General features: G+C 63.4%; 1 protein-coding gene across 1 annotated transcript; it reads left to right on the top strand.

Annotated features, from left to right (window-relative positions):
* Positions 1-290: 290 nt before the first annotated feature.
* LOC137465781 (SRSF protein kinase 3-like) lies at positions 291-23,555 on the top strand. The gene is made up of 15 exons (XM_068177799.1): positions 291-416; positions 2,545-2,663; positions 2,761-2,869; positions 2,956-3,043; positions 3,127-3,214; positions 3,324-3,430; positions 6,506-6,665; positions 10,009-10,048; positions 13,690-13,835; positions 16,495-16,776; positions 18,815-18,915; positions 19,630-19,737; positions 20,486-20,555; positions 22,285-22,377; positions 23,340-23,555. Exons 1-15 carry the CDS (start codon positions 391-393, stop codon positions 23,522-23,524), a joined length of 1,722 nt encoding a protein of 573 aa, XP_068033900.1. The 5' UTR covers positions 291-390; the 3' UTR covers positions 23,525-23,555.
* Positions 23,556-27,124: the final 3,569 nt, after the last annotated feature.

The following is a 27,124-nucleotide window of genomic DNA, read 5'->3' as shown; positions in this document are numbered from 1 at the left end:
CCAAACCCCCTCCCCAGATCCCGCCAGGAGAAGGAAAAAGCGCAAAAAAGGACAAAAAACCGAAAGCACCCCCAAGGTGAGGGGGGGTCAGCGGGGCCACGACCCCTGCCCAGCGTTTTGGGGGGGGGGACACACACGAGCAGAGCCCCCTTTTAGGGGGTGGGGGGGGGGGGACATTCCGAGCCTCCCCTCCCCCTCCAGGGCTATTTTTAGCCCCGCGGGGCCGGGGGCCCTTGAGGTCATTTCTATTTTGGGGGGGTGATGGCCCAGAATGCCCCGCACCTGCCCCCACCCCAGCTCGGGGGGGCCTCTGGGACCTCCCAGCGCTCCCCTGGGACCATTCCCGGCTCCTTTGCCACTGTGGGACCACCCTGAGACCACCCCCCCAGCATGGGGGAGACCCCCGAAGGGACCAGGTATGGGGGCGGCAGAGAGGAGACCCCCGAGGGGACGAGATTTTGGGCGGAGGGGGGCAGAGAGGAGACCCCTGAAAATTCCAGATTTTGGGGAGGGGGTGGCAGAGAGGAGACCCCTGAAAACTCCAGATTTTGGGGAGGGGGTGGCGGAGAGGAGACCCCTGAAAATTCCAGATTTTGAGGAGGGGGTGGCAGAGAGGAGACCCCTGAAGAGATGGGATTTTGGGGAGGGGGTGGCAAAGAGGAGACCCCTGAAGGGACGAGATTTTGGGAAGCAGAGGCAGAGAGGAGACCCCTGAAAATTCCAGATTTTGGGGAGGGGGTGGCAGAGAGGAGACCCCTGAAAATTCCAGATTTTGGGGAGGGGGGAGCAGAGAGGAGACCCCTGAAAATTCCCGATTTTGGGGGGAGGGGGAGCAGAGAGGAGACCCCTGAAAATTCCAGATTTTGGGGAGGGGGTGGCAGACAGGAGACCCCTGAAAATTCCAGATTTTAGGAAGGGGGTGGCAGAGAGGAGACCCCTGAAGAGATGAGATTTTGGGGAGGGGGGTGGCAGAGAGGAGACCCCTGAAAATTCCCGATTTTGGAGGCAGGAAGGCAGAGAGGAGACCCCTGAAAATTCCAGATTTTGGGCGGAGGGGGGCAGAGAGGAGAGCCTTGAAAATTCCAGATTTTGGGAAGGGGGTGGCGGAGAGGAGACCCCTGAAAATTCCCGATTTTGGAGGCAGGAAGGCAGAGAGGAGACCCCTGAAAATTCCAGATTTTGGGCGGAGGGGGGCAGAGAGGAGAGCCTTGAAAATTCCAGATTTTGGGGAGGGGGGTGGCAGAGAGGAGACCCCTGAAAATTCCAGATTTTGGAGGGGGGGGAGCAGAGAGGAGACCCCTGAAAATTCCAGATTTTGGAGGCAGGAAGGCAGAGAGGAGAGCCTTGAAAATTCCAGATTTTGGGGAGGGGGTGGCAGAGAGGAGACCCCTGAAAATTCCCGATTTTGGAGGCAGGAAGGCAGAGAGGAGACCCCTGAAAATTCCAGATTTTGGGGAGGGGGTGGCAGAGAGGAGACCCCTGAAAATTCCAGATTTTGGGAAGGGGGTGGCGGAGAGGAGACCCCTGAAAATTCCAGATTTTGGAGGGGAGGGAGCAGAGAGGCGACCCCTGAAAATTCCAGATTTTGGGGAGGGGGTGGCAGAGAGGAGACCCTTGAAAATTCCAGATTTTGGGGAGGGGGGAGCAGAGAGGAGACCCCTGAAAATTCCAGATTTTGGGGAGGGGGTGGCAGAGAGGAGACCCCTGAAAATTCCAGATTTTGGAGGGGGGGGAGCAGAGAGGAGACCCCTGAAAATTCCAGATTTTGGAGGCAGGAAGGCAGAGAGGAGACCCCTGAAAATTCCAGATTTTGGGGAGGGGGTGGCAGAGAGGAGACCCCTGAAAATTCCAGATTTTGGGGAGGGGGTGGCAGAGAGGAGACCCCTGAAAATTCCAGATTTTGGGGAGGGGGGGTGGCAGAGAGGAGACCCCTGAAAATTCCAGATTTTGGGGAGGGGGGGGTGGCAGAGAGGAGACCCCTGAAAATTCCAGATTTTGGGGAGGGGATGGCAGAGAGGAGACCCCTGAAGAAATGAGATTTTGGGGAGGGGGAAGCAGAGAGGAGACCCCTGAAAATTCCAGATTTTGGGGAAGGGGTGGCAGAGAGGAGACCCCTGAAAATTCCAGATTTTGGGGAGGGGGGGTGGCAGAGAGGAGACCCCTGAAAATTCCCGATTTTGGAGGCAGGAAGGCAGAGAGGAGACCCCTGAAAATTTCCGATTTTGGAGGCAGGAAGGCAGAGAGGAGACCCCTGAAAATTCCAGATTTTGAGGAGGGGGTGGCGGAGAGGAGACCCCTGAAAATTCCAGATTTTGGGGAGGGGGTGGCAGAGAGGAGACCCTGAAAATTCCCGATTTTGGAGGCAGGAGGGCAGAGAGGAGACCCCTGAAAATTCCAGATTTTGGCGGGGGCAAAGAGGAGACCCTCGAAGGTTCCGGATTTTGGGGAGGGGGGTGGCCGGAGACGGGGTCTGCTGGGAGCTGGGGGTTGGTGGCCCACCCACGGGGGGGGGGGGGTCCCCAGCTTTGCTGTCCCCCCCCTCAGGACCCCCAGCCCCCCCGGCCAGGTGTCCCCAGATCCCCCCTCGGCGCTGCCGTCGCTCTCCGAGTCCCTGCTGGGCTCCGACGAGGGGGAGCAGGAGGACCCCCGGGATTACTGCAAAGGTGGGGACCCCCCGCTCCTTTTGGGGGTGTTCGGGGGGAGGGGGTCCCCAAACCCCAGAGTGACATTTCCCCCCCCCACCCCGCGCCCCCTCCCCAGGGGGGTATTACCCGGTCCGGATCGGGGACCTTTTCCACGGGCGCTACCACGTGGTTCGCAAGCTGGGCTGGGGACATTTCTCCACCGTGTGGCTCTGCTGGGACCTCCGGTGAGTGCGGGGACACCCGGGGGGGGGGCTCCCCTGCAATTTTGGTGGGGAGGGGTCTCCTTGATTTTTTTGGCCGCCCCGGGCAGGAGGAAACGTTTCGTGGCGCTGAAGGTGGTGAAAAGTGCCCCCCAATACACGGAGACGGCCCTGGATGAGATCAAGCTGCTGAAATGTGTGAGTGCCCCCGGCCCCCCCAAACCGGGGACCCCCAAATCCACCCCCGTGACCCCCCCCCCCGTGCCCCCCTCCCCCCCCAGGTGCGGGATTCAGACCCCAGCGACCCCAACCGTGAGAACATCGTGCAGCTCATCGACGACTTCAAGATTTCGGGGGTCAACGGTGTCCGTATCCTTTTTGGTGGGGGGGGGGGGGGGGGGTACCCCGAGTTTCCCATCCCGTTGTTGGGGAGGGGTCCCAGGGGTCTGGGGGTTCCTTGACTGCCCCCCACCCCCAGATGTTTGCATGGTGCTGGAGGTGCTGGGGCACCAACTGCTGCGCTGGATCATCAAATCCAACTACCAGGGGCTGCCCCTGCCCTGCGTCAAGAGCATCGTCCGGCAGGTCAGGGGGTCCTGTGTGCCCCAAATCCCTCCCTGCGACCCCAAATGAGCTGCCCAGAGCCCCCCCAAATCCACCCGGATCCCTGCGACCCCAAATGTGCTGCCCAGAGCCCCCCCAAATCCCCCCGGATCCCTGCGACCCCCAAATGTGCTGCCCAGAGCCCCCCCAAATCCCCAAATCCTTCCCTGGGACCCCAAATGTGCTGCCCAGAGCCCCCCCAAATCCCAGATCCCTCCTTGGGACCCCAAATGTGCTGCCCAGAGCCCCCCCAAATCCCCAAATCCCTCCCTGCGACCCCAAATGTGCTGCCCAGAGCCCCCCCAAATCCCCAAATCCCTCCCTGGGACCCCAAATGTGTTACCCAGAGCCCCCCCTGGATCCCTGTGACCCCAAATGTGCTGCCCAGAGCCCCCCCAAATCCCTCCCTGTGACCCCAAATGTGCTGCCCAGAGCCCCCCCAAATCCCCCCGGATCCCTGCGACCCCAAATGTGCTGCCCAGAGCCCCCCCAAATCCCCCCGGATCCCTGCGACCCCAAATGTGCTGCCCAGAGCCCCCCCAAATCCCCCCGGATCCCTGCAACCCCAAATGTGCTGCCCAGAGCCCCCCCAAATCCCTCCCTGCGACCCCAAATGTGCTGCCCAGAGCCCCCCCAAATCCCCCCGGATCCCTCCCTGGGACCCCAAATGTGCTGCCCAGAGCCCCCCCAAATCCCTCCCTGCGACCCCAAATGTGCTGCCCAGAGCCCCCCCAAATCCCCAAATCCCTCCCTGCGACCCCAAATGTGCTGCCCAGAGCCCCCCCAAATCCCCCGGATCCCTGTGACCCCAAATGTGCTGCCCAGAGCCCCCCCAAATCCCCCCGGATCCCTGCGACCCCAAATGTGCTGCCCAGAGCCCCCCCAAATCCCCCCGGATCCCTGCGACCCCAAATGTGCTGCCCAGAGCCCCCCAAATCCCCAAATCCCTCCCTGGGACCCCAAATGTGCTGCCCAGAGCCCCCCCAAATCCCCAAATCCCTCCCTGTGACCCCAAATGTGCTGCCCAGAGCCCCCCCAAATTGTTGGGGTGTTCCCCCCGGATGTTGGGGTGCCCCCCGGATGTTGGGGTGCCCCCAGATCCTCATATTTCCTCTCCAAGCACTCCCAGCTCCCCAAAATCCCCTCGGAGCCCTTTGGGGGTGCCCCACCCACTTTGTGGTGCCCCCCCAAATTTGGGTTGCCCCCCCGATTTTGGGGTGCCCCCAGATCCTCATATTCCCCCCCCAACCACTCCCAGCTCCCCAAAATCCCCTCGGAGCCCTCTGGGGGTGCCCCACCCACTTTGTGGCACCCCTCCCCAATTTGGGTTGCACCCCCAAATGTGGGGTGTTCCCCCCGATGTTGGGGTGTTCCCCCGGATGTTGGGGTGCCCCCCCGATATTGGGGTGTTCCCCCGGATGTTGGGGTGCCCCCAGATCCTCAAATTCTCCCCCCCCAAACCACTCCCAGCTCCCCAAAATGCCCTCGGAGCCCTTTGGGGGTGCCCCACCCACTTTGTGGCGCCCCTCCCCAATTTGGGTTGCCCCCCCAAATGTGGGGTGTTCCCCCCGATGTTGGGGTGTTCCCCCCGGATGTTGGGGTGCCCCCCGGATGTTGGGGTGCCCCCAGATCCTCAAATTCTCCCCCCCCAACCACTCCCAGCTCCCCAAAATCCCCTCGGAGCCCTCTGGGGTGCCCCACCCACTTTGTGGCACCCCTCCCCAATTTGGGTTGCACCCCAAATGTGGGGTGTTCCCCCCGATGTTGGGGAGTTCCCCCCGGATGTTGGGGTGACCCCCCCGATGTTGGGGTGACCCCCGGATGTTGGGGTGCCCCCAGATCCTCAAATTCCCCGCCCTCAACCACTCCCAGCTCCCCAAAATCCCCTCGGAGCCCTTTGGGGGTGCCTCACCCACTTTGTGGCGCCCCTCCCCAATTTGGGTTGCCCCCCCAAATGTGGGGTGTTCCCCCGGATGTTGGGGTGCCCCCCCGATATTGGGGTGTTCCCCCGGATGTTGGGGTGCCCCCAGATCCTCATATTCCCCCCCCCAACCACTCCCAGCTCCCCAAAATGCCCTCGGAGCCCTCTGGGGATGCCCCCCAATTTGTGGCGCCCCTCCCCAATTTGGGATGCCTCCCCAAATGTGGGGTGTTCCCCCCGGATGTTGGGGTGCCCCCCCGATATTGGGGTGTTCCCCCGGATGTTGGGGTGCCCCCCGGATGTTGGGGTGCCCCCAGATCCTCAAATTTTCCCCCCCCAACCACTCCCAGCTCCCCAAAATCCCCTTGGAGCCCTCTGGGGATGCCCCCAATTTGTGGCGCCCCTCCCCAATTTGGTATGCACCCCCAAATGTGGGGTGTTCCCCCCGATGTTGGGGTGCCCCCCCGGATGTTGGGGTGCCCCCCGGATGTTGGGGTGCCCCCAGATCCTCATATTCCCCTCCAACCACTCCCAGCTCCCCAAAATCCCCTCGGAGCCCTTTGGGGGGTGCCTCACCCACTTTGTGGCACCCCTCCCCAATTTGGGTTGCACCCCCAAATGTGGTGTGTTCCCCCCGATGCTGGGGTGTTCCCCCCGATGTTGGGGTGTTCCCCCCGATGTTGGGGTGCCCCCCGGATGTTGGGGTGCCCCCAGATCCTCAAATTCCCCGCCCTCAACCACTCCCAGCTCCCCAAAATCCCCTCGGAGCCCTCTGGGGGTGCCCCACCCACTTTGTGGCGCCCCTCCCCAATTTGGGTTGTCCCCCCAAATGTGGGGTGTTCCCCCCGATGTTGGGGTGACTCCCGGATGTTGGGGTGCCCCCCGGACGTTGGGGTGCCCCCAGATCCTCAAATTCTCCCCCCCCAACCACTCCCAGCTCCCGAAAATCCCCTCGGAGCCCTTTGGGGGTGCCTCACCCACTTTGTGGCGCCCCTCCCCAATTTGGTATGCCCCCCCAAATGTGGGGTGTTCCCCCGATGTTGCGGTGCCCCTCCGATGTTGGGGTGACCCCCGGATGTTGGGGTGCCCCCCGGATGTTGGGGTGCCCCGGGCCGATGAGGGGTGCCGTGCCGCAGGTGCTGGAGGGGCTGGATTACCTGCACACCAAGTGCAAGATCATCCACACGGACATCAAGCCCGAGAACGTGCTGCTCTGCGTGCAGCAGCCCTACCTGCGGCACCTGGCGGCGCAGGCCGCGCGCTGGGCACGGGGGGACGGCCCGCCCCGCGGGGCAGGTACCCCAAAACCCGCACACGGGGGGGGCAGGGTACCCCAAAACCCGCACCCGGGAGGGGGGGGTACCCCAAAATCCATACCCGGGAGGGGGGATACCCCAAAATCCACACCTTGGGAGGCAGGGTACCCCAAAATCCATACCTGGGGGGTACCCCAAAATCCATACCTGGGGGGGTAGCCCAAAACCCACACCTGAGGGGGCAGGGTACCCCAAAACCCACACCCGGGGGGTGCCCCAAAATCCACACCTGGGAGGGAGGGTACCCCAAAACCCACACCTGGGGGATGCCCCAAAACCCACACCTGGGGAGGCAGGGTACCCCAAAATCCATACCTGGGGGGTACCCCAAAACCCACACCTGGGGGGGGTACCCCAAAATCCATACCTTGGGAGGGTACCCCAAAATCCATACCTTGGGAGGGTACCCCAAAATCCACACCTGGGGGGTAACCCAAAACCCACACCTGGGGGGGCAGGGTACCACAAAATCCACACCCGGGAGGAGGGGTACCCCAAAATCCACATACGGGGGGTGCCCCAAAATCCACACCTTGGGAGGGTACCCCAAAATCCACACCTGGGGTGTACCCCAAAACCCGCACCCGGAGGGGGGTACCCCAAAATCCATACCTTGGGAGGGTACCCCAAAACCCGCACCCGGAGGGGGATAACCCAAAATCCATACCTGGGGTGTACCCCAAAACCCACACCCGGGAGGGGGGGGTACCCCAAAATCCATACCTGGGGAGGGGGGTACCCCAAAACCCACACCCGGGAGGGGGGGGTACCCCAAAATCCATACCTGGGGAGGGGGGTACCCCAAAACCCACACCCGGGAGGGGGGGGCACCCCAAAATCCATACCTTGGGAGGCAGGGTACCCCAAAATCCATACCTGGGGGGTACCCCAAAATCCACACCTGGGGGGGCAGGGTACCACAAAACCCACACCCAGGAGGGGTACCCCAAAATCCACACCTGGGGGGGTACCACAAAACCCACACCTGGGGGGTACCCCAAAATCCACACCCGGGGGGGGGTACCCCAAAATCCATACCTTGGGAGGGTACCCCAAAATCCACACCTGGGGGGTACCTCAAAACCCACACCCGGGGGGGGGGGTACCCCAAAATCCATACCTGGGGTGTACCCCAAAACCCACACCTGGGGGGGGTACCCCAAAATCCACACCTGGGGGGGCAGGGTACCACAAAACCCGCACCCGGGAGGGGTACCCCAAAACCCGCACCCGGGGGGGGCAGGGTACCCCAAAATCCATACCTTGGGAGGGTACCCCAAAATCCACACCTGGGGGGGTGCCCCAAATCCACACCTTGGGGGGTACCCCAAAATCCACATCCGGGGTGTACCCCAAAACCCCACACCTGGGGGGTACCCCAAAATCCACACCTGGGGGGGCAGGGTACCCCAAAACCCACACCTGGGGGGCAGGGTACCCCAAAATCCACACCTGGGGGGGTAGGGTACCCCGAAACCCACACCTGAGGGAGTTGGGTACTCCAAAACTCACACCTGGGGGGCAGGTACCCCAAAATCCACAGCTGAGAGGGTAGGGTACCCCAAAATATGCAGCTGGGGGGGGGTCGGGTACACTAAAATCCACAGCTGAGGGGGCAGGGATCCCTAAAATCCAACCCTGGGGGGTTAGGGTACCCCAAAATCCTCACCTGAGGGGGGTAGGGTACCCCAAAATCCACAGCTGAGAGGGTAGGGATCCCATAAATCCATCCCTGAGGGGTAGGGTACCCCAAAATCCTCACCTGGGGGAGTAGGGTACCCCAAAATCCACAGCTGAGAGGGTGGGGATCCCATAAATCCATCCCTGAGGGGTAGGGTACCCCAAAATCCACCCCGGGGGTGGAGGGATCCCCAAAATCCATCCCCATAATGCAGGGACCCCAAAATCCATCCCCGGGGTGGGGGTGGGGGGCAGGTGACCCCCAAAAATTGATCATAGAGTACAGGTGACCCCAAAATCCAGCTCAGGAGCACAGGTGACCCCCAAAAACTGATCATGGAGTGCAGGTGACCCCAAAATCCAGCTCAGCAGTGCAGGTGACCCCCAAAAACTGATCATGGAGCACAGGTGACCCCAAAATCCAGCTCAGGAGCGCAGGTGACCCCCAAAAAATGATCATGGACTGCAGGTGACCCCAAAATCCAGCTCAGGAGTGCAGGTGACCCCCAAAAACTGATCATGGAGTGCAGGGGACCCCCAGAAACTGATCATGGAGCGCAGGTGACCCCAAAATCCAGCTCAGGAGTGCAGGTGACCCCCAAAAACTGATCATGGAGCGCAGGTGACCCCAAAATCCAGCTCAGGAGTGCAGGTAACCCCAAAAACTGACCATGGAGGGCAGGTGACCCCCAAAAACTGATCATGGAGCTCAGGTGACCCCAAAAACTGATCATGGAGTGCAGGTGACCCCAAAAACTGATCATGGAGCGCAGGTGACCCCAAAATCCAGCTCAGCAGTGCAGGTGACCCCCAAAAACTGATCATGGAGTGCAGGTGACCCCAAAAACTGATCATGGAGCGCAGGTGACCCCAAAATCCAGCTCAGGAGTGCAGGTGACCCCCAAAAACTGATCATGGAGCACAGGTGACCCCAAAATCCAGCTCAGGAGTGCAGGTGACCCCCAAAAACTGATCATGGAGCACAGGTGACCCCAAAAACTGATCATGGAGTGCAGGTGACCCCCAAAAACTGATCATGGAGCACAGGTGACCCCAAAAACTGATCATGGAGTGCAGGTGACCCCAAAAACTGATCATGGAGCGCAGGTGACCCCAAAATCCAGCTCAGGAGTGCAGGTGACCCCCAAAAACTGATCATGGAGTGCAGGTGACCCCAAAATCCAGCTCAGCAGTGCAGGTGACCTCCAAAAACTGATCATGGAGTGCAGGTGACCCCAAAAACTGATCATGGAGTGCAGGTGACCCCAAAAACTGATCATGGAGCGCAGGTGACCCCAAAATCCAGCTCAGCAGTGCAGGTGACCTCCAAAAACTGATCATGGAGTGCAGGTGACCCCAAAATCCAGCTCAGCAGTGCAGGTGACCCCCAAAAACTGATCATGGAGCGCAGGTGACCCCCCAAAAACTGATCATGGAGTGCAGGTAACCCCAAAAACTGATCATGGAGCTCAGGTGACCCCAAAATCCATCCTGTGTGCAGGTAGCTGTTGATCCCCCAAAAGAACAGGTGTGCCCAGCCCCCCCACTGCTCGGGGGTGCCCCTGGAATTCGGGGATCCCCAGATCCCCCCACACCTGGGCTGGGGGCCCTGGGCTGAACCCCCCCCTCCTGTCTGTCCACAGTGAGCTCGGCACCCCAGGAGGAGTGCTCACCTGTGACATTGTACACTTGTGTGTGCTCACCTGTGTGTCATTGCACACCTGAGTGTGTGCTCACCTGTGTGCGCTCACCTGTGTCATTGCACACCTGTGTGTCATTGCACACCTGTGTGTGCTCACCTGTGTGTCATTGCACACCTGAGTGTGTGCTCACCTGTGTGCGCTCACCTGTGTCATTGCACACCTGTGTGCGCTCACCTGTGTGTGCTCACCTGTGACATTGTACACCTGTGTGTGCTCACCTGTGTGCGCTCACCTGTGTGTGTGCTCACCTGTGACATTGTACACCTGTGTGTGCTCACCTGTGTGCGCTCACCTGTGTCATTGCACACCTGTGTCATTGCACACCTGTGTGTGTGCTCACCTGTGTGCGCTCACCTGTGTCATTGCACACCTGTGTCATTGCACACCTGTGTGTGCTCACCTGTGTGCGCTCACCTGTGTCATTGCACACCTGTGTCATTGCACACCTGAGTGTGTGCTCACCTGTGTGTGCTCACCTGTGTGTGCTCACCTGTGACATTGCACACCTGAGTGTGCTCACCTGTGTGTCATTGCACACCTGAGTGTGTGCTCACCTGTGTGCGCTCACCTGTGTCATTGCACACCTGTGTCATTGCACACCTGAGTGTGTGCTCACCTGTGTGTGCTCACCTGTGTGTGCTCACCTGTGACATTGCACACCTGAGTGTGCTCACCTGTGTGTCATTGCACACCTGTGTGTGTGCTCACCTGTGTGTGTGCTCACCTGTGTCATTGCACACCTGTGTGTGCTCACCTGTGTGCGCTCACCTGGGTGTGTGCACACCTGTGTGTGTGCTCACCTGTGTGTCATTGCACACCTGTGTGTGTGCTCACCTGTGTGCGCTCAACTGTGTCATTGCACACCTGTGTGTGTGCTCACCTGTGTGTGTGCTCACCTGTGTGTGCTCACCTGTGACAATGCACACCTGAGTGTGTGCTCACCTGTGTGTGTGTTCACCTGTGTGTCATTGTACACCTGTGTGTGCTCACCTGTGTGTGTGCACACCTGAGTGTGCTCACCTGTGTGTCATTGCACACCTGTGTCATTGCACACCTGTGTGTGTGCTCACCTGTGTGTCATTGCACACCTGTGTCATTGCACACCTGTGTGTGTGCTCACCTGTGTGCGCTCACCTGTGTCATTGTACACCTGTGTGTGTGCTCATGTGTGTGTGCTCACCTGTGTGTCATTGCACACCTGTGTGTGTGCTCATCTGTGTGTGTGCTCGCCTGTGTGTGTGCTCACCTGTGTGCGCTCACCTGTGTCATTGCACACCTGTGTGTGTGCTCATCTGTGTGTGTGCTCACCTGTGTGTGTGCTCACCTGTGGGCGCTCACCTGTGTCATTGTACACCTGAGTGTGCTCGCCTGTGTGTGTGCTCACCTGTGTGTGTGCACACCTGTGTGTCATTGTACACCTGTGTGCTCACCTGTGTGTGTGCTCACCTGTGACATTGCACACCTGTGTGTGCTCACCTGTGTCATTGTACACCTGTGTGTGTGCTCACCTGTGTGTGTGCACTCACTTGTGACATTGCACACCTGAGTGTGCTCACCTGTGTGTGTGTGCTCACCTGTGACATTGCACACCTGTGTGTGCTCACCTGTGTCATTGCACACCTGAGTGTGTGCTCACCTGTGTGTGCTCACCTGTGACATTGCACACCTGAGTGTGCTCACCTGTGTGTGTGTGCTCACCTGTGACATTGCACACCTGTGTGTGCTCACCTGTGTCATTGCACACCTGAGTGTGTGCTCACCTGTGTGTGCTCACCTGTGACATTGCACACCTGAGTGTGCTCACCTGTGTGTGTGTGCTCACCTGTGACATTGCACACCTGTGTGTGCTCACCTGTGTCATTGCACACCTGAGTGTGTGCTCACCTGTGTGTGCTCACCTGTGACATTGCACACCTGAGTGTGCTCACCTGTGTGTGCTCACCTGTGACATTGCACACCTGTGTGTGCTCACCTGTGTGTCATTGCACACCTGAGTGTGTGCTCACCTGTGTGTGCTCACCTGTGACATTGCACACCTGAGTGTGCTCACCTGTGTGTCATTGCTCACCTGTGACATTGCACACCTGTGTGTGCTCACCTGTGTGCGCTCACCTGTGTCATTGCACACCTGTGTCATTGCACACCTGAGTGTGTGCTCACCTGTGTGCGCTCACCTGTGTCATTGCACACCTGTGTCATTGCACACCTGTGTGTGTGCTCGCCTGTGTGTGTGCTCACCTGTGACATTGTACACCTGTGTGTGCTCACCTGTGTGCGCTCACCTGTGTGTCATTGTACACCTGTGTGTGTGCTCACCTGTGTGTGTGTGCTCACCTGTGTGTCATTGCACACCTGTGTGTGTGCTCACCTGTGTGCGCTCACCTGTGTCATTGCACACCTGAGTGTGCTCACCTGTGTGCGCTCACCTGGGTGTGTGCACACCTGTGTGTGTGCTCACCTGTGTGCTCACCTGTGTGTGCTCACCTGTGACATTGCACACCTGTGTGTGCTCACCTGTGTGTCATTGTACACTGTGTGCGCGCTCACTGTGTGTGTGTTCGTCTGTGTGTGCTCACCTGTGACATTGCACACCTGTGTGTGCTCACCTGCGTGCATGCACACCTGTGACATTGCACACCTGTGTGTGCTCACCTGCGTGCATGCACACCTGTGCGCGCTCACTGTGCGTGTGCTCATGTGTGTGTGCTCACCTGTGACATTGCACACCTGTGACATTGCACACCTGAGTGTGCTCACCTGTGTGTGCTCACCTGTGACATTGCACACCTGAGTGTGCTCACCTGTGTGTCATTGTACACCTGTGACATTGCACACCTGAGTGTGCTCACCTGTGTGTCATTGTACACCTGTGACATTGCACACCTGAGTGTGCTCACCTGTCTGTGTGTGCTCACCTGTGACATTGCACACCTGTGTGTGCTCATCTGCGTGTCATTGTACACCTGTGTATGTGCTCACCTGTGTGTGTGCACTCACTTGTGACATTGCACACCTGTGTGTGCTCACCTGTGTGTGTGCTCATGTGTGTGTGCTCACCTGTGACAATTGTACACCTGTGTGTGCTCACCTGGACATTGCACACCTGTGTGTGCACACCTGTGTGTGCTCACCTGTGTGTGTGCTCACCTGCGTGCATGCACACCTGTGCGCGCTCACTGTGTGTGCTCATGTGTGTGTGCTCACCTGTGACATTGCACACCTGTGTGTGCTCACCTGCGTGCATGCACACCTGTGCGCGCTCCCTGTGGTGTGCTCATGTGTGTGTGCTCACCTGTGACGTTGCACACCTGTGTGTGCTCACCTGCGTGCATGCACACCTGTGCACGCTCACTGTGCGTGTGCTCATGTGTGTGTGCTCACCTGTGTGTGTGTGCTCACCTGTGACATTGCACACCTGTGTGTGCTCACCTGCGTGCATGCACACCTGTGCGCGCTCCCTGTGTGTGCTCATGTGTGTGTGCTCACCTGTGACATTGCACACCTGTGTACCCCTGCACGGTTTTGCACACCTGTCTGCCCTTTACCCCCAAAATCAAATTCCCCCTGTCCATTCCCTCCAAAACCGAGGGGATCCCCCAAAATCCATCAATCCCTCCCCAGGAGCGGCTGTCGCGGGCTCAGCGGCGCCGGCGGCGGCGGCGACAGCGGGCGACAGCGGCAGCTGCTGGCCGAGCGGCTGCGGGACCTGGAGCGGCTGCGCGACACCGCGGGGACACCGGGGACAGCCAGCGACACCGGGGACACCGGTCAGTGCGGGGGGACACCGGGGACACCGGGGACACCGGTCAGTGCGGGGGGACACCGGGGACACCGGTCAGTGTGGGGGGGACACCGGGGACACCGGGGACACCAGTCAGTGCGGGGGGACACCGGGGACAGCCGTCAGTGCGGGTGGGGACACCGGGGACACCGGTCAGTGTGGGTGGGGACACCAGGGACACTGGGACACCGGGTCGCTGGGGACACCGGTCATTGCGGGGGGACACCGGGGACACTGGGGACAGCCGGGGACACTGGTCACTGCTGGGGGGGGACACTGGGGACAGCCAGCGACACCGGGGACACCGGTCAGTGCGGGTGGGGACACTGGGGACACCGGGGACACTGGGGACAGCCGGGGACACTGGTCACTGCTGGGGGGGGACACTGGGGACAGCCAGCGACACCGGGGACACCGGTCAGTGCGGGTGGGGGACACTGGGGGACACCGGGGACACTGGGGACACCGGTCAGTGCGGGGGGACAGGGGGGACACCGGTCAGTGCGGGTGGGGACACCGGGGACACTGGGGACACCAGTCAGTACGGGTGGGGACACCGGGGACAGCCAGCGACACCGGATACACCGGTCAGTGCGGGTGGGGACACCGGGGACACTGGGGACACCGGTCAGTGCGGGTGGGACACCGGGGACACTGGGGACAGCGGTCAGTGCAGGGAGGGACACCGGGGACAGCCAGCGACACCGGGGAGAGCGGTCAGTGCTGGGGGACACCAGGGACACCGGGGGCACCGGTCACTGCAGGGAGGGACACCGGGGACACCGGGGACACTGGTCAGTGCGGGTGGGGACACCGGGGACAGCCAGCGACACTGGGGACACTGGTCGGTGCGGGTGGGGGGACACCGGGGACACCGGGGACACCGGGGACAGCGGTCAGTGCAGGGAGGGACACCGGGGACAGCTGGGGACACCGGTCAGTGCGGGTGGGGACACCAGGGACACCGGGGACACCGGTCATTGCAGGGGGGGGGACACCGGTCATTGCGGGGGGACACCGGGGACACTGGGGACAGCCGGGGACACTGGTCACTGCTGGGGGGGGACACTGGGGACAGCCAGCGACACCGGGGACACCGATCAGTGTGGGTGGGGACACCGGGGACACTGGGGACACCGGGGACACTGGGGACACCGGTCATTGCAGGGGGACACCGGGGACACTGGGGACACCGGTCAGTGCGGGGGGACACCGGGGACACCGGGGACACCGGTCAGTGCGGGGGGACACCGGGGACACCGGGGACACCGGTCAGTGCGGGTGGGGACACCGGGGACACTGGGGACACCGGTCAGTGCGGGGGGGACACCGGGGACAGCCAGCGACACCGGGGACACCGGTCAGTGCGGGTGGGGACCACCAGGGACACTGGGGACACCGGGGACGCTGGGGACACCGGGGACGCTGGGGACACCGGTCATTGCGGGGGGACACCGGGGACACTGGGGACAGCCGGGGACACTGGTCACTGCTGGTGGGGGACACCGGGGGACAGCCAGCGACACCGGGGACAGCGGTCAGTGCGGGTGGGGACACCGGGGACACCGGGGACAGCGGTCAGTGCTGGGGGGGGACACCGGGGACAGCGGTCAGTGCAGGGAGGGACACCGGGGACACCGGAGACAGCGGTCAGTGCGGGTGGGGACACCGGGGACACCGGGGACAGCGGTCAGTGCGGGTGGGGACACCGGGGACACCGGGGACAGCGGTCAATGCAGGGAGGGACACCGGGGACACGGGGACACCGGTCAGTGGCGGGTGGGGACACCGGGGACAGCTGGGGACACCGGGGACACCGGTCAGTGTGGGGGGACACCAGGGACACTGGGGACACCGGGGACACTGGTCACTGCTGGGGGGGGGACACCGGGGGACAGCCCCTAAGATATTTTGGGGTCCCCAGGGTGGGTTTGGGGTCCCCAGGATGGGGTGGGGGGAGCCCCTAAGATATTTTGGGGTCCCCAAGGTGGATTTGGGGTCCCCAAGGTGGGTTTGGGGTCCCCAGGATGGGGTGGGGGGGAGCCCCTAAGATATTTTGGGGTCCCCAAGGTGGATTTGGGGTCCCCAAGGTGGGTTTGGGGTCCCTAGGATGGGGTGGGGGAGCCCCTAAGATATTTTGGGGTCCCCAAGGTGGATTTGGGGTCCCCAAGGTGGGTTTGGGGTCCCTAGGAGGGGGTGGGGGGAGCCCCTAAGATATTTTTGGGGTCCCCAAGGTGGATTTGGGGTCCCCAAGGTGGGTTTGGGGTCCCTAGGAGGGGGTGTGGGGGAGCCCCTAAGATATTTTGGGGTCCCCAGGGTGGTGTTTGTGGGGGGAGCCCCTAAGATATTTTGGGGTCCCCAAGGTGGATTTGGGGGTCCCCAAGGTGGATTTGGGGTCCCCAGGATGGGGTGGGGGGGAGCCCCCTAAGATAGTTTGGGGTCCCCAGGGTGGATTTGGGCCTTGTGGGTGAGCAGGACCCCCAAGAACAAATTTGAGGGGCTCTGGCGACGGTTTTGGGGTCCCTGCTCCTATTTTGGGGAACCCCACGAGTCTTTGGGGCTCCAGATATTTTGGGGGGGGGGGGGAGGGGGGGAGGTTAGGGGACCACCTGGGAGTTTTTGGGGTGAATTTGGGGAGGGGGGAGGGGTCTCAGGGTCTCTTTCCTCTTGCAGAAACCCCCACGGACCCCCCGGAGGAATTTGGGGGGAGCCCCCCGAGCGGGGCCTCGTCCTCGGGGGGTGCACACGCTGCCGGCAGGGGGCGGCTCCAGCGATGGATTTTCGGGGGGGCTCCTGCGCCTCCAGGGGGGGCCCGGGACCCCCCCCGGCGCCCCCCCCAGCCCCAGCTCGGCCTCGGACTCCCTGTTCACCCCCACCTCCGGCTCCCTCATTTCGGGGGGGCTCCGAGGGGCTCCCCAACCCCCTGGGTCAGTGTGGGGGGGAGGGGGGGGTTGGGAGGATTTTGGGGGGGAATTTGGGGTTGGGGGGGGTTCTAGGGGAGGCAATTTGGGGTTGGGGGAGGTCTGGAGGAGCAATGTGGGGGGATATTTAGGGTTTGGGGGAGGTCTGGGGGGCAATTTTTTGTGGGGGGGGGGGGGTCCGGAGGAACAATTTGGGGTGGATTTGGGGGGGGTGTTTAGAGTTGGGGGGGATCGAGGGGGGGCAATTTGGGGGGTATTCGGGATTGGGGGGGTCTGGGGGGGCAATTTGGGGGGTATTCGGGATTGGGGGGGGATCGAGAGGGGAATTTGGGGGGGTATTCGGGATTGGGGGGGGTCTGGGGGGTCTGGGGTCTGGGGGGGCAATTTGGGGTGGATTTGGGGGGTATTCAGGATTGGGGGGGTCTGGGGGTTCAATTTGGGGTTGGGGGGTCTGGGGGGGGGCAATTTGGGGTGGATTTGGGGGGGTATTCGGGATTGGGGGGGTGTGGGGGGGCAGTTTGGGGTGGATTTGGGGGCTATTCGGGATTGGGGGGGTCTGGGGGTGCAATTTGGGGTGGATTTGGGGGGTATTCGGGATTGGGGGGTCTGGGGGTGCAAATTTGGGGTGGATTTGGGGGGTAATTCGGGATTGGGGGGGTCTGGGGGTTCAATTTGGGGTTGGGGGGGTCTGGAGGAGCAATTTGGGGGGATATTTAGGGTTTGGTGGGGTCTGGGGGCAATTTGGGGTGGATTTGGGGGGTATTTGGGATTGGGGGGGTCTGGGGGGGCAATTTGGGGGGTATTCGGGATTGGGGGGGATCGAGAGGGGAATTTGGGGGGTATTCGGGATTGAGGGGGTCTAGGGGGGCAATTTGGGGTGGATTTGGGGGGTATTTGGGATTGGGTGGGTCTGGGGGGCAATTTGGGGTGGATTTGGGGGGTATTCGGGATTGGGGGGGTGTGGTGGGGGCAGTTTGGGGTGGATTTGGGGGCTATTCGGGATTGGGGGGGTCTGGGGGTGCAATTTGGGGTGGATTTGGGGGGTATTCGGGATTGGGGGGTCTGGGGGTGCAATTTGGGGTGGATTTGGGGGGTATTCGGGATTGGGGGGGTCTGGGGGTTCAATTTGGGTTGGGGGGGTCTGGAGGAGCAATTTGGGGGGATATTTAGGGTTTGGTGGGGTCTCGGGGGCAATTTGGGGTGGATTTGGGGGGTATTTGGGATTGGGGGGGTCTGGGGGGGCAATTTGGGGGGTATTCGGGATTGGGGGGGATCGAGAGGGGAATTTGGGGGGTATTCGGGATTGAGGGGGTCTAGGGGGGCAATTTGGGGTGGATTTGGGGGGTATTTGGGATTGGGTGGGTCTGGGGGGGCAATTTGGGGTGGATTTGGGGGGTATTCGGGATTGGGGGGGTCTGGGGGTGCAATTTGGGGTGGATTTGGGGGTATTTGGGATTGGGTGGGTCTGGGGGGGCAATTTGGGGTGGATTTGGGGGGTATTCGGGATTGGGGGGGTCTGGGGGGCAGTTTGGGGTGGATTTGGGGGTATTTGGGATTGGGGAGGTCTGGGGGGCAATTTGGGGTGGATTTGGGGGGTATTCGGGATTGGGGGGGTCTGGGGGTGCAGTTTGGGGTGGATTTGGGGGGTATTCGGGATTGGGGGGGTCTGGGGGGCAATTTGGGGTGGATTTGGGGGGTATTCGGGATTGGGGGGGTCTGGGGGGGCAATTTGGGGTGGATTTGGGGGCTATTCGGGATTGGGGGGGTCTGGGGGACAGTTTGGGGTGGATTTGGTGGGTATTCGGGATTGGGGGGGTCTGGGGGTTCAATTTGGGGTTGGGGGGGTCTGGAGGAGCAATTTGGGGGGATATTTAGGGTTTGGTGGGGTCTGGGGGGCAATTTGGGGTGGATTTGGGGGCTATTCGGGATTGGGGGGGTCTGGGGGGGCAATTTGGGGTAGGGGTGGAAATGGGGGCTCCACTGGGGGTGTGGAGGCACCGGGGGTGCCCGGGTGAGCCCCCAAGGTCCCCAATGTCCCCTCCAGGTGAGGGGGGGCTGCCGGGGGGGCAGGAGAACCCCCTGGACCCCCGCGCTGCCCCCCGGCTGCGCATCAAGATCGCCGACCTGGGCAACGGCTGCTGGGTGGTGAGAGGGACTGGGGGCACTGGGAGGGACTGGGGGGCCACTGGGAGGGACTGGGGGCACTGGGAGAGACTGGGGGGGACTGGGGGGGACTGGGGGCACTGGGAGGGACTGGGGGGGACTGGGAGGGTCAGTGGGAGGGACCTGGGGGGGACTGGGGGGTCACTGGGAGGGACTGGGAGGGTTACTGGGAGGGACTGGGGGGGACTGGGGGGGACAGGGGGGGACTGGGCAGACTGGGGGGTCACTGGGAGGGACTGGGGGAGGGTCACTGGGGGGGACTGGGCGGACTGGGGGCCACTGGGAGGGACTGGGGGAGATGGGGGGGGTCACTGGGAGGGACTGGGAGGGACTGGGAGGGACTGGGGGGGTCACTGGGAGGGACTGGGAGGGGATTGGGGGGGACTGGGAGGGAACTGGGAGATGAACTGGGAGCACTGGGAGAGCACTGGGGGGGAACTGGGAGCACTGGGAGAGGGACTGGGGGGGACTGGGGGGTCACTGGGAGGGACTGGGGGGGTCACTGGGGGGGACTGGGCGGACTGGGGGGGATTGGGGGGGACTGGGGGGCCACTGGGGGGGACTGGGGGGGTCACTGGGGGTGAGGTTTTGGGGTTCTGGGGGTGTTCCTGTGGGTCTGAGGGGGTTTGTGTGGGGTCGGGGGGGGGTTCTGGGGGTGTTTTTGGGGCTGGGGGTGACCCCTCCGTGCCCCCCCAGCACAAACACTTCACCGAGGACATCCAGACCCGGCAGTACCGGGCCCTGGAGGTGCTGCTGGGGGCGGGGTACGGCCCCCCCGCCGACATCTGGAGCACGGCCTGCATGGTGAGGGCTGGGGAGGGGGCTTCTCATGGACCCCGGGCTGGGGAGGGGGCTCTGATGGACCCTGGGATGGGGAGGGGGCTCTGATGGACCCCGGGCTGGGGAGGGGGCTCTGATGGACCCCGGGCTGGGGAGGGGGCTTCTCATGGATCCCGGGCTGGGGAGGGGGCTGCCCATGGACCCCGGGCTGGGGAGGGGGCTCTGATGGACCCCAAGGTGGGGAGGGGGCTTCCCATGGACCCCGGGCTGGGGAGGGGCCTCTGATGGACCCCGGGCTGGGGAGGGGGCTTCTCATGGACCCCGGGCTGGGGAGGGGGCTCTGATGGACCCCAGGCTGGGGAGGGGGCTGCCCATGGAGCCCAGGCTGGGGAGGGTGCTCTGATGGACCCCGGGGTGGGGAGGGGGGGGGCCTGGGGAGGGGGCTCTGATGGACCCCAAGGTGGGGAGGGGGCTCTGATGGACCCTGGGTGGGGGAGGGGGCTCTGATGGACTCTGGGCTGGGGAGGGGGCTCTGATGGACCCCAAGGTGGGGAGGGGGCTCTGATGGACCCCGGGCTGGGGAGGGGGCTGCCCATGGACCCTGGGGTGGGGAGGGGGCTCTGATGGACCCCAGGCTGGGGAGGGGGCTCTGATGGACCCTGGGGTGGGGAGGGGGCTGCCCATGGACCCTGGGGTGGGGAGGGGGCTGCCCATGACCCCCTGGGTGAGGGGGGGTCTCCCATGACCCCCCGTGCCCCCGTGCCCCCCGCAGGCGTTCGAGCTGGCCACGGGCGATTACCTGTTCGAGCCACACTCGGGGGAGGAGTACAGCCGCGACGAGGGTGGGCGGGGCCATGGGATGGGTGTGGTCGCTGGGATGGGTGTGGTCTCGGATGGGTGTGGTCCCGTATGGGTGTGGTCGCTGGGATGGGTGTGGTCACTGGGATGGGTGTGGTCACTGGGATGGGTGTGGTCTCTGGGATGGGTGTGGTCTCTGGGATGGGTGTGGTCGCTGGGATGGGTGTGGTCACTGGGATGGGTGTGGTCGCTGGGATGGGTGTGGTCTGAGATGGGTGTGGTCTCTGGGATGGGTGTGGTCTCGGATGGGTGTGGTCTCTGGGATGGGTGTGGTCTCTGGGGTGGGTGTGGTCTCGGATGGGTGTGGTCGCTGGGATGGGTGTGGTCGCTGGGATGGGTGTGGTCTCTGGGATGGGTGTGGTCGCTGGGATGGGTGTGGTCGCTGGGATGGGTGTGGTCGCTGGGATGGGTGTGGTCTCAGATGGGTGTGGTCGCTGGGGTGGGTGTGGTCTCTGGGATGGGTGTGGTCTCAGGGATGGGTGTGGTCCCGGATGGGTGTGGTCGCTGGGATGGGTGTGGTCTCTGGGATGGGTGTGGTCGCTGGGGTGGGTGTGGTTGCTGGGGTGGGTGTGGTCTCGGATGGGTGTGGTCGCTGGGATGGGTGTGGTCGCTGGGATGGGTGTGGTCGCTGGGATGGGTGTGGTCGCTGGGATGGGTGTGGTCTGGGATGGGTGTGGTCGCTGGGATGGGTGTGGTCGCTGGCATGGGTGTGGTCGCTGGCATGGGTGTGGTCTCGGATGGGTGTGGTCTCTGGGATGGGTGTGGTCTCAGATGGGTGTGGTCGCTGGGATGGGTGTGGTCTCAGATGGGTGTGGTCGCTGGGATGGGTGTGGTCTCTGAGATGGGTGTGGTCGCTGGGATGGGTGTGGTCTCTGGGATGGGTGTGGTCTCGGATGGGTGTGGTCTCTCGGATGGGTGTGGTCGCTGGGATGGGTGTGGTCGCTGGGATGGGTGTGGTCGCTGGGATGGGTGTGGTCTGGGATGGGTGTGGTCGCTGGGATGGGTGTGGTCTCTGGGATGGGTGTGGTCTCGGATGGGTGTGGTCGCTGGGATGGGTGTGGTCTCAGATGGGTGTGGTCGCTGGGATGGGTGTGGTCGCTGGGATGGGTGTGGTCTCGGATGGGTGTGGTCTCTCGGATGGGTGTGGTCGCTGGGATGGGTGTGGTCTCTGGGATGGGTGTGGTCGCTGGGATGGGTGTGGTCTCGGATGGGTGTGGTCGCTGGGATGGGTGTGGTCTGGGATGGGTGTGGTCGCTGGGATGGGTGTGGTCTCAGATGGGTGCGGTCGCTGGGATGGGCCTCAATGATGGGTGTGGCCTCTAATGTGGGCGTGGCCTAAGGGCTGGGTGTGGCTTCGGGGCTGGGTGGGGTGTGGCACCTGTGGGCGGGACATCCCCAACAAGGATGTTTAAGGGGGTGTGGTGTCTGGTAGCCAATAGGGAGCCAAGGGGTGTGGCTGACACAAGGGCGTGGCCATTGGGAATGGCACTTCGAACAAGGGGCGTGGCCTGGCGTAGGGGCGTGGCTCATAACTGGGTGGAGCCTGCTGTGGGGTGGCAGCCAATGGACTGGGGGGTTGGCGAAGGGGGCGTGGCCAACTCAGTATCCCCATGTGGGGGTGGGGAGAGAAGGGATGGGAGGAGCAGGGTGGGCGTGGCTGAAGGGAGTGGGCGTGGCTATAATGGGCGTGTCTGACCCGCCCCGCCCCCGCAGACCACATAGCGCACGTGATCGAGCTGCTGGGGGAGATCCCGCGGCACGTGGCCCTGGGGGGGCGCTACTCCCGCGAGTTCTTCAACAGGAGAGGTGAGGGCGGGGCCGCTGGGCGGGGCCAGGGCTGGGTACCTGGTCCGTGGGCGTGGCTACGTCTGGGTGTGGCCCGGCGGGATGCCAGGGGGCGGGGTTAAGTGCTGGGTGGGGCCCTGAAGGTGTGGCGGAAGTGGTAGAAGGTGGGGTTATGCAAATGAGGGGGTGGGGGTGGTGTCATACACATGGGGGTGTGGTCATGGAAAAGGGGCGGGACTTCAGCTCAGCAGGGTTGTGAGGTGGGGAGGGGGTGGGGTTTGTTCTCCCGTAGCCCCGCCCACAAGGGGAGGGGCGTCTCCTATTCCTCTGTAAGGGGTGGGGCCATATTAGGATTGGGGTGTGTCCTCACTGCACCCCCATAAGGGGCGGGGCCACAGGTTTGGGGCGTGTCCTCACTGCACCCCTCATAAGGGGCGGGGCCACAGGTTTGGGGCGTGTCCTCACTGCACCCCTCATAAGGGGCGGGGCCACAGGTTTGGGGCGTGTCCTCACTGCACCCCTCATAAGGGGCGGGGCCACAGAATTGGGGCGTGTCCTCACTGTACCCTGCATAAGGGGTGGGGCCATATCAGAATTGGGGTGTGTCCTGACCACACCCTTAATTGGGGTGGAGCCACATCGGGATTGGTGTGTCCTGACCACACCCCTCATAAGGGGTGGAGCCACATCGGGATTGGGGCGTCCTGACCACACCCCTCATAAGGGGTGGAGCCACATCGGGATTGGGGCGTGTCCCAGCCACACCCCTCATAAGGGGTGGAGCCACATCGGGATTGGGGCGTGTCCCAGCCACACCCCTCATAAAGGGTGTGACCATGTGGGGACTGGGGCGTGTCTTGACCACACCCCTCTAAGGGGCGGGGCCACCTCATCATCCTCCCTGCCCCTCCCACTGCTCGGTGCGTAACACGGGGGCGGGCGTGTCCCCTGCCGGCCCCGCCCCTGACCCCGCCCCTCCCCAGGTGAGCTGCGGCACATCCGGCACCTGCGGCCGTGGGGGCTGCGGGCGGTGCTGCAGGAGAAGTACGAGTGGCCGCGGGGGCCGGCGGCCGCCTTCGCCCGCTTCCTGCGGCCCATGCTGGCCTTCGAGCCCGCCCGCCGTGCCACCGCCCGCCAGTGCCTGCAGCACCCCTGGCTCCGCCCTTAGCCCCGCCCCCGCCACGCCCACCGCCTCAATAAACCACGGGGGGACTGGTGGTCCTGGGCTGTTTATTTGGGGGGTCCTGTGAGGGGTTTGGGGGGTCCTGGGGTGTTTTTTGGGGTCCTGTGGGGGTTTGGGGGGGTGGTCCTGGTGGTCCTGTGGGGGAGTTTTTGGTGCTCTTGGTGGTCCTGGGGTGTTTATTTGGGGGGTCCTGGGGTGTTTTTTGGGGTCCTGTGAGGGGTTTGGGGTGCTCTTGGTGGTCCTGTGGGGGAAAGTGGGGGGCTCCCGGTGGTCCTGGGGTGTTTTTTGGGGTCCTGTGGGGGTTTGGGGGGGGGGTCCTGGTGGTCCTGTGGGGAGTTTTTGGGGTGCTCTTGGGGGTCCTGGGGTGTTTTTTTGGGTTCTGTGGGGAGTTTTTGGGGTTCTTGGTGGTCCTGGGGTGTTTTTTGGGGTTCTGTGGGGAGTTTTTGGGGTTCTTGGTGGTCCTGGATGTTTTGGGTCCTGTGGGGGAGTTTGGGGTGCTCTTGGTGGTCCTGGGGTGTTTTTTTTGGGTCCTGTGGGGAATTTTTGGGGTTCTTGGTGGTCCTGGGGTGTTTTTTTTTGGGGTTCTGTGGGGAGTTTTTGGGGTTCTTGGTGGTCCTGGGGTGTTTTTTGGGGTCCTGTGGGGGGTTTGGGGTGCTCCTGGTGGGACCCCGGCGTGTCCTGTGGTCCTGGGGGGCTCCAGGGGGGTCTTGGGGGTTTTCTGTGTGGTCCTGAGGGGTGCTGGGGGGGGCCCAGAGATGGCTTTGGGGTCCCGCGGGTGTCTTTGGTGTGCTCCTGGGGGTCCCAGACGTGTTTCGGGGTCCCCTGGGGTGCATTGTGGTCCTGGAAGTGGTGGAGGTGCTTTGGGTTCCCGGGGGTATTTTTGGGGTCCCAGGGGTGTCAGGTGGGTGGTCCTGGAGGTGTTTTGGGTTCCTGGAGGTGTTTTGGGGTCCCGGGGGTGTTTTTGGGGTCCCAGGGGTGTCAGGTGCGTCGTCCTGGAGGTGTTTTGGGGTCCCGGGGCTGTTTTTGGGGTCCCGGGGCTGTTTTGGGGGTCCCAGGGCTGTCAGGTGCGTAGTCCTGGGGGTGTTTTGGGGTCCTGGGGCTGTTTTTGGGGTCCCAGGGGTGTCAGGTGCGTGGTCCTGGAGGTGTTTTGGGTTCCTGGGGGTGTTTTGGGGGTCCCGGGGGTGTTCTGGGGGGTCCTGGAGGTGTTTTGGGTTCCTTGGGGTGTTTTGGGGTCCCGGGGGTGTTCTGGGGGGTCCTGGGAGTGTTTTGGGGTCCCGGGGTGTTCTGGGGGGTCCTGGAGGTGTTTTGGGTTCCTGGGGGTGTTTTGGGGTCCCGCAGGTGTTTCCTGAGGGGTCCTGGAGGTGTTTTGGGGTCCCGGGGGTGTTTTGGGGTCCCAGGGGTGTCAGGTGCGTGGTCCTGGAGGTGTTTTGGGTTCCTGGGGCTGTTTTTGGGGTCCCAGGGGTGTTCTGGGGGGTCCTGGAGGTGTTTTGGGGTCCTGGAGGTGTTTTTGGTTCCCAGGGGTGTCAGGTGCATGGTCCTGGAGGTGTTTTGGGGGTCCTGGAGGTGTTTTGGGTTCCTGGGGCTGTTTTTGGGGTCCCAGGGGTGTCAGGTGCATGGTCCTGGAGGTGTTTTGGGTTCCTGGGGGTGTTTTGGGGGTCCCGGGGGTGTTTTGGGGTCCCAGGGGTGTTCTGGGGGGTCCTGGAGGTGTTTTGGGTTCCTGGGGCTGTTTTTGGGGTCCCAGGGGTGTCAGGTGCGTGGTCCTGGGGGTGTTTTGGGGTCCTGGGGCTGTTTTTGGGGTCCCAGGGGTGTCAGGTGCGTGGTCCTGGAGGTGTTTTGGGTTCCTGGGGGTGTTTTGGGGGTCCCGGGGGTGTTTTGGGGTCCCAGGGGTGTTCTGGGGGGTCCTGGAGGTGTTTTGGGGTCCTGGAGGTGTTTTGGGGTCCCAGGGGTGTTCTGGGGGGTCCTGGGAGTGTTTTGGGGTCCCGGGGGTGTTCTGGGGGGTCCTGGAGGTGTTTTGGGGTCCTGGAGGTGTTTTGGGGTCCCGGGGGTGTTCTGGGGGGTCCTGGAGGTGTTTTGGGTTCCTGGGGGTGTTTTGGGGTCCCGCAGGTGTTTCCTGAGGGGTCCTGGAGGTGTTTTGGGGTCCCGGGGGTGTTTGGGGTCCTGGAGGTGTTTTGGGGTCCCGGGGGTGTTCTGGGGGGTCCTGGGGGCGTCAGGCGGGTGCTCCTGGGGGTGTTCAGGGGGGTCCCGGGCCGGTCCAGCCCCGTGTCCGTGTGTCCGGCTCAGCCCCGCGGCAGGTGGCCGATGATGCTCTGCACCGCGCCCGACGTCGTGCCCCTGGCCCCCGATGTCCGGCGTGTGCGTCTGGGGGCGGGGCCACGTCAGCGCCACGCCCACAGGTTTGGGGCCGCGCCCGTCAGGCGGGCTCCTGACCACACCCACAGGTTTGGGGCCACGCCCCTTGGACAGGTGAGGGCGGGGCTTACCCTGGGGTCGTCCAGCGAGGCCAGCACGGCCTGGCGGATGGTGGAGGCGTGGCTGTGCAGCCTGGGGGCGGGGCAAACACGGGCCACGCCCACATCAGCGAGCCACACCCAACCCTGGGGTGAAGCCCCACCCCCTCCAGGTGAACACCCAGAGGCTGTGCCCTGCACGAGGCTCCGCCCCCTCACCCAGCCCCTCCCATGGGATTTTTTTCCCAGCTAGGCCACGCCCTCTTATCCGGCCCCTCCCACTGGGGAGGCCACAACCCACTTTTAAATCCCCCACCCAGGTGAGCCCCACCCCCTCCAGGTGAGCCCCGCCCCCTCCAGGTGTGCCCCGCCCCCTCCCAGGTATTCCCTGCCCCCCGGCAGGTGAGCCACGCCCCCCGGCAGGTGAGCCCCGCCCCCCGGCAGATGAGCCCCGCCCCCCGGCAGGTGAGCCACGCCCCCCGGCAGGCGAGCCACGCCCCCCGGCAGGTGTCCCCGCCCCCCGGCAGGTGAGCCCCGCCCCCCAGCAGGTGATTTCCGCCCCCCGGCAGGTGTCCCCGCCCCCCCCCGGCAGGTGAGCCCCGCCCCCCGGCAGGTATCCCCCGCCCCCGGCTGGTGAGCCCCGCCCCCCGGCAGGTGAGCCCCGCCCCCCGGCAGGTGAGCCACGCCCCCAGGCAGGTGTCCCCGCCCACCGCAGGTGGTCCAGCATCATGCAGGCCGCCAGCAGCGCCGCCGTGGGGTTGGCGATGTTGCGGTTGGCGATGCTCTTGCCCGTGTTCCGCGTGGCCTGGGGGGCACGGCCCTCAGAGACCCCCCCCCGGCATTCCCAGCGCTCCCAGTATCCCCCCGGGAACGTCCCGGTGCCCCCAGAAACGTCCCAGTGCCCCCCAGTAACGTCCCAGTGCCCCCCAGGAATGTCCCGGTGCCCCCCAGGAACGTCCCAGTGCCCCCCAGGAACGTCCCAGTGCCCCCCAGGAATGGCCCAGCACTCCCCAGTGCCCCCAGTAACATCCCAGTGCCCCCCAGGAACGTCCCAGTGCCCCCCCAGTAACATCCCATTACCCCCCAGTAATGTATCAATGCCCCCCAGTAACATCCCAGTGCCCCCAGTGCCCCCCAG

The sequence above is a fragment of the Anomalospiza imberbis genome, unplaced genomic scaffold, assembly GCF_031753505.1.
Source record: "Anomalospiza imberbis isolate Cuckoo-Finch-1a 21T00152 unplaced genomic scaffold, ASM3175350v1 scaffold_1092, whole genome shotgun sequence".
Lineage (NCBI taxonomy): Eukaryota > Metazoa > Chordata > Aves > Passeriformes > Viduidae > Anomalospiza > Anomalospiza imberbis.
This window is presented reverse-complemented; position numbering and strand designations above follow the sequence as displayed.